We start from the raw sequence: 17,738 nt of genomic DNA, 5'->3' as shown, positions 1-17,738 counted from the left end.
AGTGCCTCATATGGTTTGGCCAGCAGCGTCCCCTGACCTGGACCCAATAGGACATGTCTGGGACCAGCTGAAGCAGTGACTGGATGTTCGTAACCCACCCTGACATGACCTGGCAGAACTGCATGTAGCACTTGTGGGGGAGTGGAATGCATTGTCTCAGAACAACATCTAGCTAGCTAGCTAGACGTCATTGTCATTGAGGCAAATGGAAACAACCGCTGCTGACTTTGTCAATTCTGGTTATTTGGGCCTATCTTTGTTATTGTCTAAATTTTTGGGGGTAATAAATATTGCACTAAATGAGTCGTGTAGTTCACAACCTCATACTTGGAGGTCTGCGACGGGGCGGGAAGATGGAAATATTTTCATTGGGTGGAGTTCACTGACAGAAAGATGTTCAGGTTTGACTGCATTCCACAAACAGCAGCTTTTTGTAACAGACAGGGTGTGTCTCAATAACAAACAGTTGAGTGAGGACACTGTTTGTTCCATTTATTTAGACAAATGATCATTAGAATTTGAAACACAAGACATCGTAGCAAGTGGTATGATATCAGGCCTCTCTCCTTTGGAATCATCTACCAGTCAGGATCCTGGAGTCAGACACACTCTGGATCAGAAACACTTTATTAATCCCAGAGTAAAATCTGGTTGCTCCAGTTGCTCTTAAAAACATAGGAAGACTAAGTCCACACACCAGAATCTGCTTCAATGAGCAATTAATGGGATTTAATATGATAATAAAGATAATACTTTATATGTATAGCACCTTTTCTATACAATGAGCAAAGTTCTTCACAAAAGACAATAAAAGCAAAGGGACAATAAAATCAGACTAAAAGAATAAAAGATTACAAATAAAAAATAAATCAGAGTGTAAAAGCTTTTCTGTAAAAGAAAGTCTTAAGTATAAAGTAAAACTAGAGACTGACTCTGCAAGTCTGGTATCATCTGGCAGGCTGTTCTGGGGGCTCTAACAGCAAAAGCCCTGTTCCCCTTTAGTTTTAAGCCTGGACCTTGCAACAGCCAGTTGGGCTCTGCCAGAGGATCTAAAACTGCACCCTGGATAACGAAGGGGTTAAAAAATCCGAAATGCAGGAAGGGGACAGCCCACTTTTGGTAAATAAAAGTCTCTTAAAATCAATTCCAAAATCAACAGGGAGCCAGTGAAGGGACATTAAGATTGGAGGGTGATGTGGGCACATTTGTTTGTACTTGGTAAAAGTTGGGTTGTAAGAAAGAGGGAGTACCAAGAGCTGGTGGAGGATTGTACCAAGAGCTGGTGGAAGATTGTCGGAGGAACGGTTGGAGGACCAGGTGTATGCCAGTGGAGGTGGGCAGTCGGGTTTTTGCCAGTCACTCCTTGAGTAAAGCCTATGGCACACTGGGCCTAACAGGTGTCGACCGAAGGAGAGCTATAGGCAACAACGTGGAGGCAGCAGATAGCCTCCAGACGGCTCTGGCTGAAGAGGGGAGAGCGGTGGGGGTAGTAGAATGCCACTTGGACACAGGCAGAGGTCTGATCAGCCTCGGTTGGGTCGCCTGGAGGAGGGTGTCTGTTGTAAGACCCAAAACACCCAGAGATTCCAGGAAACAACACTGATAATGTGTCCAAGGTTGTGCATCAGGAGATGGTTCTGTTAACTGTTTGGGATAGTTTGTGGGTGGTGGATTGATTTTTTTAATGAGACAGGTGTATAATGAATTACAGTAGTCAGGACAGGAGGAAATAAAAGCATGGATACGTTCCAGATCGTTTCACAACATGAGTGATTTGATCTCGTTATATTTCTGAGCTGGTAAAAACAGGACTGTATCACGTTCTTCACTTCAGGCTCAAAACACAAGTCCTGATCGAGAACTACACCAAGGTTTCAGGATAAATGTTTTAGGTAATGGGCACGTACTCCTTGGTGTGCTGTAATTTGATGTATTTTTGATGGAGGACCGATGACTATTACTTCAAACTTTGCATTGTTTAGTTGTAGAATGTCTGACATTCGTGATTTTAATTTTGAAAGGCACCTTAGGAGATCAGATGTATTTGACAGGTCACCAGGTGTAATCGGGAGGTAAAGTTGTGTGTCATCGGCATAACAGTGATAATTTACATAATATTTACAGATAATGCTACCATGAGGGAGCCTGAAAATTGAAAATAGTGTTGGACCTAGAACTGCAGCCACCACAGACCTGTACTCGGCCTCCTCACCCTCGCTGATGCATCCAACCACGGCCGAGTGTTCAGAAAACTTCAGGGTTCTGGGTTGTTTCGTAGTTGAAGTCTGCAGTGTAGAAGGTGAAGAGGAACAGAGACAGGACCGTCCCCTGTCTGACCCCAGTGTTGCTGAGCACACTGTCCTTCACACTGTCCGCAAGGCGAACTTACTGTAGTCTGCCTGTCAGGTAAACAATCCAGGACACGAGAGGAGCATCCACCTGCACTGTTGTCATTTTCTCCCCCAGGAGAGCCGGACAGATGGTGTCGAAAGTACTGGAGAAGTCAAACAACATGACCCTCACAGTGCTGTCTGGCTTGTCAAGGTGAGCGTTGACGACGTCGAGCAGGAACACGATGGCGTCCTGAACTCACAGTTAGTAAGCTAAGCAGAAAGGATCTTTTTTGTGCCTGACTATCGGCCGGACCTCCATAGTCTTCATGATGTACGACATCAGTGTCACTTATCTGTAGTCCTTGGCGTGGCTGGGATGTCTCGTCTTCGGTGACGTCTTCCACAGCACAGGGACCCTCTGAAGACTCCACTATATCTGCAAACTTGTTTTTTTTCTTCAGGACAGGCCTCGGAAGACAGTCCTCTCTGCACTGAGGACAGGTATAGACTGCCTAATAATCCTCTGTATCCCAGTGACCTTTAATACAGTTCATGCAGTAGCTGTGTCCACAGGTAAGAGTCACCGGATCCTTCAAGAGATCCAGACAGATGGAACAGCTGATTTTCTCCTGGTCCAGTTGGTTCATGCTGAAGACATAGTGAAGTAAACTCTGGACCTTTAAGAGGATGCTTAAACTACTTAAACTTAGACTGTTTCTGAATCTGCAGCACGGTAGCTCATCCTCTCCGGTCACGATGTCAGGATGTGTGTATATGGATATGAGTGCGTATGAGTATGTGTGACGGGTAATCATACGCACATTTAGATAGAATACGTGAGTTGCATTATTGGCCTTGTAACTTATTTATTTCCCCATTTCATTGTCCCTGGCATTGCAGGAGACTGGTTGATTCCTCGATGGCGGCCCGTCACGTCCCTGTACAGTAAAGCACTTGGGTGTCAATGCTGATGTTGTTTTTGATCAGGTGTGCGGTGTAACATAGGATCCCTCCCCTTTATTTCAGCCAGTCCTACTCACCTCTGGTAAGCCCTCAGCCCTGCTCCAGTGCGTACAATAGAGTCCAATTGGAATTGAGCAATATACATTTGAAAACTAGATATTTAATAATATTTTAAAATAAATTGTGTGTACCTTTTGTGTGAACTTTTTGTCTGGTTAAGTCAAGGTGTTTTCCCCTTTTATAACTTCCAGCGGGTGAAATTCCCCTAGGTGGCGTTGTTTGATTCAAATTAAAGTAAATGTGAAGGTACCACTGCTTCGCCATAAAATGAAGACAGAGAAGAAAAGGTTGAGTTCATGTGAGTTTATTCAGGATGTTAAACTTCAGGTTGTTCACACATCAAATCAGTAAAGTGTGTTCAATGTCTCTCCTTCAATCATTTCATGAACACATTCACTTCATCCATACAATCACTTTGTTTGATCAGAATCTCCGCTCACACTAAACCAGGATTTATCTCCTTATTGATTTCATCAGGAGGATTACATTTTGAAAACACTTCAGAGGACATTTTTACATCACTTTGAATATGAACACCAACATTTATTCTGACTAACTCCTTTCTTTAAGTGGGATTTGATAGATTTTATACAAATGTACAAAGTGGTGAGAAGAGAAAATCAGCATGAAAGAAAAGTTTGCTGCTCTCTCTCTCTCTCTCTCTCCCTCTCTCTCTCTCTCTCTCTCTCTCTCTTCAGACTCTGAATCAGAACAGAAACAACAGCATATAAATGTATGAACACAAATCATCATTTTCACACAGAGAAATGTCAGTTCAGGTGAACAAAAGTCACGGTGAGCAGTGAAAGAGTCCACGGCTAAACAGACACAGGAAGGAGCGTCACTTAAAGACGCTCAAACATTTAAAGAACAGACGAGAAGAGGTCAAAGTACCGCCCATAAAGTTTGATTGACAAGTGACGACCATCAGATCTCAGCAACGAGCATGGAAAAAAATCAAGTTGAAGAATTCAAACACAGAAAGTTAAACATCGGTCTCCTTTAAGACTTCTGTCTATTTCAGTTTACACAACTCAGCAGAGGATCCATATGAACCATAAACCCCGAGTCCAACATGTAGAGGCTGAGTGAATGTGGTCTGGACTCTGTGGAGGAGAGTCATGGTTTGAGAGATGCTGTAGAAGGACAGAATACCTGCTCTGTGATCCAGGTACACTCCTACTCTGGAGGACTGAGGACCTAAGACACGAGTCTGGACTTTGTTGTAATAAAAGTTATAACTATTGTTGTAATACTGTAACATCCAAGATTTGTCATTAAATCCAAATCCACACTCACTCCCTGCTCTGCTGATATTCTTGTATGTGACTGCTACATTAACTCCTCCTCCTCTCCTCTCCACCTCCCAGTAACAACGTCCAGTCAGACTCTCTTTACTCAGGACCTGAAGACATCCAGGGAATCTGTCTGGGTGACTAGAATAATACTGGGTCTGACCTGTATATGTTACTTTTCTGTTCCCATCAGATAATAACAGCTGTGTGTTTGCTGTGTTTGGATCCAGTGTGATGTCACATGAATATTGTAAGAACTCAGCTCTGGTCTTGGGCTGTGGTCCTGGTGCTGGTTCTGGTTCTGGTTCTGGCTCTGGTTCTGGTTCTGGTTCTGGTTCTGGTTCTGGTCTTGGTTCTGACAGTAAAACATCCACTTCAGTCAGTGTCTGTGAGATGTTTGTCCATTTGTCTGTCAGGACGTCCTGTAGTTTATCTCTGACTTCTGACACAGCTGCTGTCACGTCCTCAAAGTACCTCAGAGGACGGATCTTGATGCTGGATGAGTGTGTAGATTCACTGAGTGCTGACACTGAGGGGTAGTCCTGTAGAAACTGGATGTGGTCCTGTGTGTGTGACAGCTTCTCCATCTCAGCGTCTTTCCTCTTCAGCTCAGTGATCTCCTGCTCCAGCTTCTCCTGACGCTCTCTGACTCGACTCACTTCAGTTTGCTGCTGGGATCTGACCTGCTGCGTCACATCAGAGCGTCTTTTCTCCATGAGACGGATCAGCTCAGTGAACATCTTCTCACTGTTCCTCACTGTTTTATCAGCAGAGCCATTGATAGCCTCCACCTCCTGTTGGAGCAGCTTCACATCTTTCTCTCCGTCCTGGATTCTCTGCTGGGTGTTTAGTCGACTCACCTCGAGCTCTCTCTGCTTCTCGCTCCTTTCTGCTGCAGCTGAGACTGTGTCGTGACCTTTGTGTTCGTCCATTAAACAGAGAAGACAGATAGACTGCTGATCAGTGCGACAAAATACTTTCATTTCCTCATTGTGACGAGAGCACACGTTCTCCTGGAGCTTCTTGGAGGGCTCCACCAGCTTGTGTTTCTTTAATGGAGCTGCTTCTAAATGAGGCTGGAGGTGATTCTGACAGTAAGAGGCCAGACACTGCAGACAGGACTTACAGGCTTTCAGTTTCCTCCCGGTGCAGACATCACAGGCCACGTCTTCAGATCCAGCATAGCAGTGATCTGCAGGAGCGGCTTGGAGTCCAGTCTTCTTCAACTCCTCCACTAAATCTACCAACATGGTGTTTTTCTTCAGGACAGGCCTCGGTATGAATTCCTCTCTGCACTGAGGACAGGTATAGACTGCCTTATAATCCTCTGCATCCCAGTGTCCTTTAATACAGTTCATGCAGTAACTGTGTCCACAGGTAAGAGTCACCGGATCCTTCAGGAGATCCAGACAGATGGAACAGCTGATTTTTCCTTGGTTCAGTTGGTTTCCTCGTTGAGCCATTTCTCCTCTCAGTGATGGTCAAACAGTTCCTCTTTCTCTAGATAGAAATACAGTCAGACCTCTGATGGACAAAAACCGTCTGCTCTTGTTGACTTGCTGCAGTGAATAAAGTGTTTTATTTCCTACAATCTACAGTATCTAGTTCACACCCTTCCTCATTCCGACAGGTCTGTGACGGGGCGGGGAAAGGGAAACATTTGCATCAGGTAGAGTTCACTGACAGAAAGATGTTCAGGTTCGACTACGTTCCACAAACAGCAACTTTTTAAACAGACAGGGTGTGTCTCATAAACAAAGAGCGAGGACACTGTTTTTTGAATTTATTTAGAGAAATGTTCATTAGAATTTGAAACATAACACTGTATAAAAATGGAAAACAGAGAAAGAAATAAACATAGGGTTTCTATGACAGCTGTCACATAAATGGGCGGAGTTTACAACATTTGACCAATCACAGACATTGACTGGGCTTCTAACAGCAGTGCAGCATTTTTCCCAACTCAGAGCAAATTTTAGTATTGAAAATTGTTAACATGTTATCCTGTCAAGTCATTCCCGGTTCATCATTCAAGCAGCCATGAACACACAACATCATTTAACAGACGAGCAGCGCCACCTGGCCACAGCACGCCTTTAGGTCAGTAACAGGCAGTCAGATGTTGCTCGTGAACTTGGTGTTTCTCAAACTGTCATCAGCAGACTTGCAGGATGGCAGTGTTGGTGACATACCCAGGAGTGGAGCCCCATGATTGATGGACCACAATGAAGACCAGTACCTGAGGACCTTTGCACTCAGACACCGCTACTGCCACACAGCTGCAGGCCTGTTTATGAGACATGAGGAGTACAAGGGTTTCCAGACAAGCTGTTCACAACTGACTCCACCGCCTTGGCTTGATGCCAGACCACCGCTGCAGGTGACTCCACTGACACCATGACACCGCTGTGACCGTTTAGTGGGCACAAGACCATGTGACTTGGACAACACAGCAGTGGTCTACTGTCCTGTTCACTCATGACTGTCAGGTGACCTTGCACAGAAATGATGGTCGTCGGCCTTGCTGGAGAAGGCAAGGTAAGCAATACACCAAAGTCTATATGGTACCCAGAGTTCGCTTTGGTGGAGGAGGTGCAACAGTCTGGCAGGCATCACCAGTCAGTGCAAAACAGATTAGGTGATTGTAGATGGCTCAGTCACTGCACGTTCTTACCCCAGAGACATCATAGACCCCATCATCATCATCCCCCAACTCCACCAGCACACCCCCAACTTTCTGTTCATGGATGACAATGCTCGACCACATCGTGCCAGAACTGTCACAGCTCAACTTCAGGAAGTTGGAGTGCCTCATATGGTTTGGCCAGCAGCGTCCCCTGACCTGAACCCAATAGGACATGTCTGGGACCAGCTGAAGCAGTGACTGCATGTTCGTAACCCACCCTGACATGACCTGGCAGAACTGCATGTAGCACTTGTGGGGGAGTGGAATGCATTGTCTCAGAACAACATCTAGCTAGCTAGCTAGCTAGACGTCATTGTCATTGAGGCAAATGGTGGAAACAACCACTGCTGACTTTGTCAATTCTGGTTATTTGGGCCTATCTTTGTTATTGTCTACATTTTGGGGGGTAATAAATATTTCACTAAATGAGTCGTGTAGTTCACAACCTCATACCTGGAGGTCTGCGACGGGGCGGGAAGATGGAAATATTTTCATCGGGTGGAGTTCACTGACAGAAAGATGTTCAGGTTTGACTGCATTCCACAAACAGCAGCTTTTTGTAACAGACAGGGTGTGTCTCAATAACAAACAGTTGAGCGAGGACACTGTTTGCTCCATTTATTCGGACAAATGATCATTAGAATTTGAAACACAAGACATCGTAGCAAGTGGTATGATATCAGGCCTCTCTCATTTGGAATCATCTACCAGTCAGGATCCTGGAGTCAGACACACTCAGGATCAGAAACACTTTATTAATCCCAGAGTAAAATCTGGTTGCTCCAGTTGCTCTTAAAAACATATGAAGACTATGTCCACACACCAGAATCTGCTTCAATGAGCAATTAATGGGATTTATTATGATAATAAAGATAATACTTTATATGTATTGCACCTTTTCTATACAATGAACAAAGTTCTTCACAAAAGACAATAAAAGCAAAGGGACAATAAAATCAGACTAAAAGAATAAAAGATTAAAAATAAAAAATAAATCAGAGAGTAAAAGCTTTTCTGTAAAAGAAAGTCTTAAGTATAAAGTAAAACTAGAGACTGACTCTGCAAGTCTGGTATCATCTGGCAGGCTGTTCTGGGGGCTCTAACAGCAAAAGCCCTGTCCCCTTTAGTTTTAAGCCTGGACCTGGGGTTAAAAAATCAGAAATGCAGGAAGGGGACAGCCCACGTTTTGTAAATAAAAGTCTCTTAAAATCAATTCCAAAATCAACAGGGAGCCATTGAAGGGACATTAAGATTGGAGGGTGATGTGGGCACATTTGTTTGTACTTGTTAAAAGCTGGGTTGTAAGAAAGAGGGAAAAGTACCAAGAGCTGGTGGAAGATTGTCGGAGGAACGGTTGGAGGACCAGGTGCATGCCAGTGGAGGTGGGCAGTCGGGTTTTTGCCAGTCACTCCTTGAGTAAAGCCTATGGCACACTGGGCCTAACAGGTGCCGACCGAAGGAGAGCTATAGGCAACAACGTGGAGGCAGCAGAGAGAGCCTCCAGATGGCTCTGGCTGAAGAGGGGAGAGCGGTGGGGGCAGTAGAATGCCACTTGCACACAGGCTGAGGTCTGATCAGCCTCGGTTGGGTCGCCTGGAGGAGGGTGTCTGTTGTAAGACCCAAAACACCCAGAAATTCCAGGAAACAACACTGATAATGTGTCCAAGGTTGTGCATCAGGAGATGGTTCTGTTAACTGTTTGGGATAGTTTGTGGGTGGTGGATTGATTTTTTTTACTGAGACAGGTGTATAATGAATTACAGTACTCAGGACAGGAGGAAATAAAAGCATGGATACGTTCCAGATCGTTTCACAACATGAGTGATTTGATCTCGTTATATTTCTGAGCTGGTAAAAACAGGACTGTATCACGTTCTTCACTTCAGGCTCAAAACACAAGTCCTGATCTAGAACTACACCAAGGTTTCCGGATAAATGTTTTAGGTAATGGGCACGTACTCCTTGGTGTGCTGTAATTTGATGTATTTTTGATGGAGGACCGATGACTATTACTTCAAACTTTGCATTGTTTAGTTGTAGAAAGTCTGACATTCGTGATTTTAGTTTTGAAAGGCACTTTAGGAGATCGGATGTATTTGACAGGTCACCAGGTGTAATCGGGAGGTAAAGTTGTGTGTCATCGACATAACAGTGATAATTTACATAATATTTACGGATAATGCTACCATGAGGGAGCCTGAAAATTGAAAATAGTGTTGGACCTAGAACTGCAGCCACCACAGCCCTGTACTCGGCCTCCTCACCCTCGCTGATGCATCCAACCACGGCCGAGTGTTCAGAAAACTTCAGAAGGTGGCAGGGTTCTGTGTGGTTTCGTAGTTGAAGTCTGCAGTGTAGAAGGTGAAGAGGAACAGAGACAGGACCGTCCCCTGTCTGACCCCAGTGTTGCTGAGCACACTGTCTGTCACACTGTCCGCAAGGCAAACTTACTGTAGTCTGCCTGTCAGGTAAACAATCCAGGACACGAGAGGAGCATCCACCTGCACTGTTGTCATTTTCTCACCCAGGAGAGCCGGACAGATGGTGTCGAAAGTACTGGAGAAGTCAAACAACATGACCCTCACAGTGCTGTCTGGCTTGTCAAGGTGAGCGTTGACGACGTCGAGCAGGAACACAATGGCGTCCTCCACTCCCAGTTAGGACTCGCAAGCAAAGCAGAAAGGATCTTTTTTGTGCCTGACTATCGGCCGGACCTCCAGAGTCTTCATGATGTACAACATCAGTGTCACCTGTCTGTAGTCCTTGGCGTGGCTGGGATGTCTCGTCTTCGGTAAAGGAACGATGCCAGACGTCTTCCACAGCACAGGGACCCTCTGAAGACTCCACTATATCTGCAAACTTGGTTTTTTTCTTCAAGACAGGCCTCGGAAGACAGTCCTCTCTTCACTGAGGACAGGTATAGACTGCCAAATAATCCTCTGTATCCCAGTGACCTTTAATACAGTTCATGCAGTAGCTGTGTCCACAGGTAAGAGTCACCGGATCCCTCAAGAGATCCAGACAGATGGAAAAGCTGATTTTCTCCTGGTCCAGTTGGTTCATGCTGAAGACATAGTGAAGTAAACTCTGGACCTTTAAGAGGAGGCTTAAACTACTTAAACTTAGACTGTTTCTGAATCTGCAGCATGGTAGCTCATCCTCTCCTGTCACGATGTCAGGATGTGTGTATATGGATATGAGTGCGTATGAGTATGTGTGACGGGTAATCATACGCACATTTAGATAGAATACGTGAGTTGCATTATTGGCCTTGTAACTTATTTATTTCCCCATTTCATTGTCCTGGGCATTGCAGGAGACTGGTTGATTCCTCGATGGCGGCCCGTCACGTCCCTGTACAGTAAAGCACTTGGGTGTCAATGCTGATGTTGTTTTTGATCAGGTGTGCGGTGTAACATAGGATCCCTCCCCTTTATTTCAGCCAGTCCTACTCACCTCTGGTAAGCCCTCAGCCCTGCTCCAGTGCTTACAATAGAGTCCAATTGGAATTGAGCAATATACATTTGAAAACTAGATATTTAATAATATTTTAAAATAAATTGTGTGTACCTTTTGTGTGAACTTTTTGTCTGGTTAAGTCAAGGTGTTTTCCCCTTTTATAACTTCCAGCGGGTGAAATTCCCCTAGGTAGCGTTGTTGGATTCAAATTTAAGTAAATGTGAAGTAACCACTGCTTCGCCATAAAATGAAGACAAAGAAGAAAAGGTTGAGTTCATGTGAGTTTATTCAGGATGTTAAACTTCAGGTTGTTCACACATCAAATCAGTAAAGTGTGTTCAATGTCTCTCCTTCAATCATTTCATGAACACATTCACTTCATCCACACAATCACTTTGTTTGATCAGAATCTCCGTTCACACTAAACCAGGATTTATCTCCTTATTGATTTCATCAGGAGGATTACATTTTGAAAACACCTCAGAGGACATTTTTACATCACTTTGAATATGAACCCCAACATTTATCCTGACAAACTCCTTTATTTAAGTGGGATTTGATAGATTTTATACAAATGTACAAAGTGGTGAGAAGAGAAAATCAGCATGAATGAAAAGTTTGCTGCTCTCTCTCTAAAAACACGTCATAATATTTCCTCGTTTTGTATTGATGTTCTCTGTTGGAAACAAGTCTCTCTCTCTCTGTCTCTCTCTCTCTCTCTCTCTCTCTCTCTCTCTGTCTCTCTCTCTCTCTTCAGACTCTGAATCAGAACAGAAACAACAGCATATAAATGTATGAACACAAATCATCATTTTCACACAGAGAAATGTCAGTTCAGGTGAACAAAAGTCACGGTGAGCAGTGAAAGAGTCTAAACAGACACAGGAAGGAGCGTCACTTAAAGACGCTCAAACTTCTACAGAACAGACGAGAAGAGGTCAAAGTACCGCCCATCAAGTTTGATTGACAGGTGACGACCATCAGATCTCAGCAATGAGCATGGATGAAAATCAAGTTGAAGATTTCAAACACAGAAAGTTAAACATCTGTCTCCTTAAAGACTTCTGTCTATTTCAGTTTACACAACTCAGCAGAGGCTCCATCACCATAAACCCCGAGTCCAGCATGTAGAGGCTGAGTGAATGTGGTCTGGACTCTGTGGAGGAGAGTCATGGTTTCAGAGATGCTGTAGAAAGACAGAATACCTGCTCTGTGATCCAGGTACACTCCTACTCTGGAGGACTGAGGACCTGAGAGAGGAGTCTCAACTTCGTTGTAATAAAAGTTATAACTGTTGTTGTAACAATCTAACATCCAAGATTTGTCATTAAATCCAAATAAACACTCATCCCCTGCTCTGCTGATATTCTTGTATGCGACTGCTACATCAACTCCTGTTCCTCTCCACTCCACCTCCCAGTAACAACGTCCAGTCAGACTCTCTTTACTCAGGACCTGACGACGTCCAGTGAATCTGTCTGGGTGACTAGAATAAGACTGGGTCTGATCTGTATATGTTGCTTTTCTGTTCTCATCAGATAATAACAGCCCTGTGTGTGCTGTGTTTGGATCCAGTGTGATGTCACATGAATATTTTAAGAACTCAGCTCTGGTCTTGGGCTCTGGTTCTGGTTCTGGTTGTGACAGTAAAACATCCACTTCAGTCAGTGTCTGTGAGACGTTTGTCCATTTGTCTGTCAGGACGTCCTGTAGTTTATCTCTGACTTCTGACACAGCTGCTGTCACGTCCTCAAAGTACCTCAGAGGACGGATCTTGATGCTGGATGAGTGTGTAGATTCACTGAGTGCTGACACTGAGGGGTAGTCCTGTAGAAACTGGATGTGGTCCTGTGTGTGTGACAGATTCTCCATCTCAGCGTCTTTCCTCTTCAGCTCAGTGATCTCCTGCTCCAGCTTCTCCTGACGCTCTCTGACTCGACTCACTTCAGTTTGCTGCTGAGATCTGACCTGCTGCGTCACATCAGAGCGTCTTTTCTCCATGAGACGGATCAGCTCAGTGAACATCTTCTCACTGTTCCTCACTGTTTTATCAGCAGAGCCATTGATAGCCTCCACCTCCTGTTGGAGCAGCTTCACATCTTTCTCTCCGTCCTGGATTCTCTGCTGGGTGTTTAGTCGACTCACCTCGAGCTCTCTCTGCTTCTCGCTCCTTTCTGCTGCAGCTGAGACTGTGTCGTGACCTTTGTGTTGGTCCACAGAGCAGAGATAACAGATAGACTGCTGATCAGTGCGACAGAACATCTTCATCACCTCATCATGACGAGAGCACACGTTCTCCTGGAGCTTCTTTGAGGGCTCCACCAGCTTGTGTTTTGCATAGGCAGGTGAATCATAATGAGGCTGGAGGTGATTCTCACAAAATGAGATCAAACAGAAGAGACAGGACTTACAGGCTTTCAGTTTCCTCCCGGTGCAGACATCACAGGCCACGTCATCAGATCCAGCATAGCAGTGATCTGCAGGAGCAGCTTGGAGTCCAGTCTTCTTCAGCTTCTCCACTAAATCTGCCAACATGGTGCTTTTCTCCAGGTCAGGCCTCTCTCTGAAGGTCTTTCTGCACTGAGGACAGCTGTAGATTTTCTTGTCCTCCTCTGCATCCCAGTGGCCTTTAATACAGTTCATGCAGTAGCTGTGTCCACAGGTAAGAGTCCTCGGATCCTTCAGGAGATCCAGACAGATGGAACAAGAGAAGGATTCCCGGTCCAGCTGAACTCCTTTCCGTGCCATTTCTCCTCTCTGTAACAACGACTGTGTGAGATTCACTTCCTCACAACTGGAACAAGTTTCACCTCTGATCTACAAAGCATGTGTCTGTGCATGTGACTGTGCAGCTCTTGTTGGTTACACCCAACTATAAACTGTAGATCTGAAGGGGAGGGAACCAGGTAATATGAGGACAGAGTGCAGCAGGCTGTGTGTGAGAGCAGGAAGAAGAGGGAGGGCTGATCAAACAACGACTCATTACAGGAAGAGGAGTGGTGTGTGTGTGTGTGTGAGAGAGAGAGAGAGAGAGAGAGAGAGACTTGTTTCCAACAGAGAACATCAATACAAAACAAGGAAATATTATGACATGTTTTGATTTGCAGTTTTTACCTGCACTTAAAGATCGTTTTGTATTAAATGGCACCTTACGTCAGATTTCACTGAGCTGTACTGACAGGAGCTCACCAGCAGGTGTCAGTGTGACCACAACGTGAAACAAAACAGCTCTCATTGTTCCCAGAGAGATAAGTTCTCACATCTGATTTTACACTTTAAAAAGAAGGAATTAAAAGTTGTAATTTTAGCTGAAACAGGCTGCAGGGACAACATGCATTCATCCTGAAGGACTTGATGGATGTTTACTTTAAATCATGAGCAAGTTCTCATCTTAAAGGAAGGAACAAGTTCATTCAAACTTTCACAACGAGCAAAAGAATCAATCAAGTCTTTAACATCCAAACCAGATCATCGAAAAGCTGAAAGAAAAAGAAGTTGAATGACCTGCAGGAAGTCCAGACTCAGACTACATTTGATCCCAGGTGTCTGACACTCCTCAGGTGTGAAGGAATAGACAGTCTGGCTCTCAAACTGATGTTTCAGAGGTTTGATTTTTTAAATAATTCCTTTTTATTTTTGAAAACACTGTAAGAACTAAAAGAGAGTAAAACAGAAAATATTACTTTACATGTGTTTCAACTTAACCCATTAAATATTCAAAAGTGTCAAATTACGACTTTAATATTGGTCTTTAAAGCTTATAAATGAATGTGAATTAAACTTGTTTTTTTACTTCCATTAATTGTACTGTTTCCCTTTTTAATGAATGACACAACCATTTTAAAATAAAACATTAAATCACCCTTATTAATTTAAATCCACAAGATCTAACTTACAGTTTTATGCACATGCACTTCCACCTGCACGCACGGAAGCACACACACATCCCTGGAAAAATGTAGTCTGATTTATGTTCATAGCCTTGTTATTAGTTAGACAGGTTAGCACTACATTACCCAGAATAACCTGTCATTATTGACTTAAATATGATGATGAATCTGTCAGTTTCCCTTCACTTCATCGTGTCAGGTAGAGAGACCCTTCAGCGCGTCGTTATCCAATCCATTCCACTTGTTCATATAGAGACCGCCCACGTGACTGAAAATCCAGTCTTTTCCCTGCGACCTAGCTTGCACTCCTGCAGCGCGTGTGTGTAAGATGAAGTCCACACAGAGCGGCTAGAACAGCGTGAGGAGAAGGACGTGAATGCAGAGTGGATATAAGAAAGTGTTTTAACAAAGTAAGTTTTCTTCTCTGCTGCTAGTAATAATTAGTTAGCTGTAGCCTCCAGCTAACAGCACAAAGTCCCATGTAATGAGCCAAGTGCTTCCTGTTTGACAAGTAAAAACCTAGCTTGCACAGTTACTTTCCAGCTCTAAAACAATTCTGCTACTTAGCTAGCTAGTTAGTGTGAAATGCATTGTGAAGGCCCTGGTTGTTTATAGAGCTAAGTGTGCACTCTCTTTACCATATACTATCTTTGGGGTGATTTCCTTCCTTCTGGAGCATCAGCTGTGTTTCTCACTTTATGCACGGATGCACACCTGAAACAGGAGCTGAGCTCATTCACTATGATTATCATCACTGGATAATAACAATAATACTAATAATCTCTCCACCACCCCATTGACCTGTAGGAGTCAGGGCAGAGGAGCACAGGGAGTGAGAGGGGAGAGATCTCTACTGGAAAGGTGAGTCTGAAGGATTTCACAGGATAGAGTCATTAGTGATGCAGACAGTCTTTGAATATGATGGAACTCAATATGAATATGAAACATTTCACTCAAGGTGCACCAAATAAGACTCATTTAGCTTGAGCTTATATTAAGGAGAGCAATGATTATAGGAGAAAGCCAAGATGAAGGTATGTATATATACGCTGTAACATACTGTTAATGTGCAAACCTTTGTTCTTGTTCTGTATTAAAAAAACAGTGGAGAGGAGCGCCGAGGCCGCTCAGGACAGGTGGGAGCAGGTCCAGCAGGACAGGTGGAGGTAGGTGCATCAGGACAGGTGGAGGTAGGTGCATCAGGACAGGTGGAGGTAGGTGCATCAGGACAGGTGAAGGTAGGTGCATCAGGACAGGTGGGAGCAGGTCCAGCAGGACAGGTGGAGGTAGGTGCATCAGGACAGGTGGAGGTAGGTGCACCAGGACAGGTGGAGGTAGGTGCAGCAGGACAGGTGGGGGAGCTGGCTGAGAGGCCTGGTTTTTCCTGAACTGGTTCACAGCCCCCCTGTGGTCACATCAGCATATGCTGATGACGTAAATGTCTTTGTCCAGGGTCAGGAAGACATCCAGGAGTTATATGAGAAAGCTGCCTCAGCTAGGGTTAACTGGGAGAAGAGTGAGGCCTGTTTGGTTGGTCAGTGGAGTGCAGGGAACACACCCAGTCTCCCTGGAAACCTTAGGAGGGGAACAAGAGGTCTAAAGGTCCTTGGACTGTATCTGGGAAACAAAGGGATAGAGGCGCAGAACTGGGATGGAGTGCTGGGGAAGGTTGCAAGCCAAGTTGTCTAAATGGAAATGGTTGCTACCCCAGCTGTCCTACAGGGGAAGAGCTCTGATTGTCAACAACCTGATTGCCTTATCCCTGTGGCACACACTCCAAGCACTAACCCCACCACAAGGCCTTGTGAGACAACTCCAGAGGCTCCTCATAGACTTCTTCTGGTCCAGTCATCACTGGGTGAGAGCATCGGTCCTGTGCCTTCCTGTGGCAGAGGAGGGGGGGGGGGGCAGGGCCTTATAGACATCTTACCTTATAGCTTCCCCCCCTTGAGTGTGAGTCCCGAGGTGGGGGAATGGAGAGAGGAGAGAGGCCTCATTCTGAACTTAAAGACTCCAGCACTGGGAACCTTCAGCTCCTGTACAGGCAAACAGCTGCACTCCAGCTGTGTCGAGGTGCTGAACTTTTCTCCTCTTTAGGAGTCAGAGAGTCGAGGTGGATGGACGTTTTGGCAACAGGCTTTTCCCCTAGCGGCAGCTGCCGGTCCTGTATAAGCCTCCTGTGGAAAAACGGATGGCTGATATCCAGTGGAGGATAATACACGGAGCGATAGCTACGAACAGACATAGAGCTCACTTTGACCCAAGCACTGGGGAGGGTTGTCCTTTTTGTTCTCTCTCAGAGACCTTAGACCACCTGGTCGTGTCCTGTCCCCGACTGGTTTAGGTTTTTAAAATGCTGCAGGAGTGGGTGGAGGGTGTGGGAGAGGTGTTCTCTGTTCCCCTTTTTATCTTCGGGCCAAAATACACTCCAAAGAAAAGACCAACTTTGGTTTTAATCAATTTTATTTTTGCATCTGCTAAACTGGCGATCTGGAAAAGCAGGAAAAACAAACTGTTGGAAACAGGCTGGACAGACCCAGTACGCTGTCTGAGGGGTTTAGTGTCGGCCCGTCTGAGGGTAGAGCACATGTTTTATAGACTGACCAACAACCTGGATGGTTTTAAAGCTGGGTGGGCTGTCAAGCAGGTTTTGTGTTTGTAGCACACGAAGGACCAAGCGTGCATGGGATTTTTATGATTCTTTAATTTGCTCTGAAACACAGAGACACAAACACATCAACTTCGCGTGGCTGCACACTCTCGGACGTCTTGGTCAACTGAGCTACGCATGGCATCAAAGACCCCCTGTGCTGCCCTGAGCTTCCCCAAAAGTGCCTGTGTTACACTTCGTACTCCTTCAATCCACAAATATACCCACTAAAAATATCACAGTGCCTTTGTGCAGACATATTTAACAGTAAGACTTAACAACTGACAAAACAAAAATATTTAAATAATATGAGAGGGGGGTGCCTGGTGTCCACAAACATGCCTGACATAACACGGGCCTCACATGTTCACTGGGGGAAGATGGCTCTCTGGTTTTAAATGT

The 17,738-nt window shown here is 44.8% G+C and overlaps 2 protein-coding genes and 1 long non-coding RNA gene across 3 annotated transcripts; 1 reads left to right on the top strand and 2 right to left on the bottom strand.

Annotated features, from left to right (window-relative positions):
- Positions 1–4,371: 4,371 nt before the first annotated feature.
- LOC306825018 (tripartite motif-containing protein 16-like) lies at positions 4,372–6,114 on the bottom strand (the record flags this gene model as incomplete). The annotated part of the gene is made up of 1 exon (XM_079345494.1): positions 4,372–6,114. One exon carries the CDS (start codon positions 6,112–6,114, stop codon positions 4,372–4,374), a length of 1,743 nt encoding a protein of 580 aa, XP_079201620.1.
- Positions 6,115–11,808: 5,694 nt separating this feature from the next.
- On the bottom strand, positions 11,809–13,747 carry LOC306824768 (tripartite motif-containing protein 16-like). The gene has a single exon (XM_079345111.1). The coding sequence runs from the start codon at positions 13,542–13,544 to the stop codon at positions 11,865–11,867; it is 1,680 nt and encodes a 559-aa protein (XP_079201237.1). The 5' UTR covers positions 13,545–13,747; the 3' UTR covers positions 11,809–11,864.
- A 1,215-nt stretch (positions 13,748–14,962) lies between these two features.
- LOC306825031 lies at positions 14,963–16,574 on the top strand. The gene is made up of 3 exons (XR_013779209.1): positions 14,963–15,096; positions 15,494–15,547; positions 15,792–16,574. It is a non-coding gene; the product is annotated as an uncharacterized lncRNA (long non-coding RNA).
- Positions 16,575–17,738: the final 1,164 nt, after the last annotated feature.

Source organism: Symphodus melops (genome assembly GCF_947650265.1).
Source record: "Symphodus melops genome assembly, chromosome: 1".
Taxonomy (NCBI): Eukaryota; Metazoa; Chordata; class Actinopteri; order Labriformes; family Labridae; genus Symphodus; species Symphodus melops.
The sequence above is the reverse complement of the archived record's forward strand: the minus strand, read 5'-3'. Positions and strand labels throughout refer to the sequence as shown.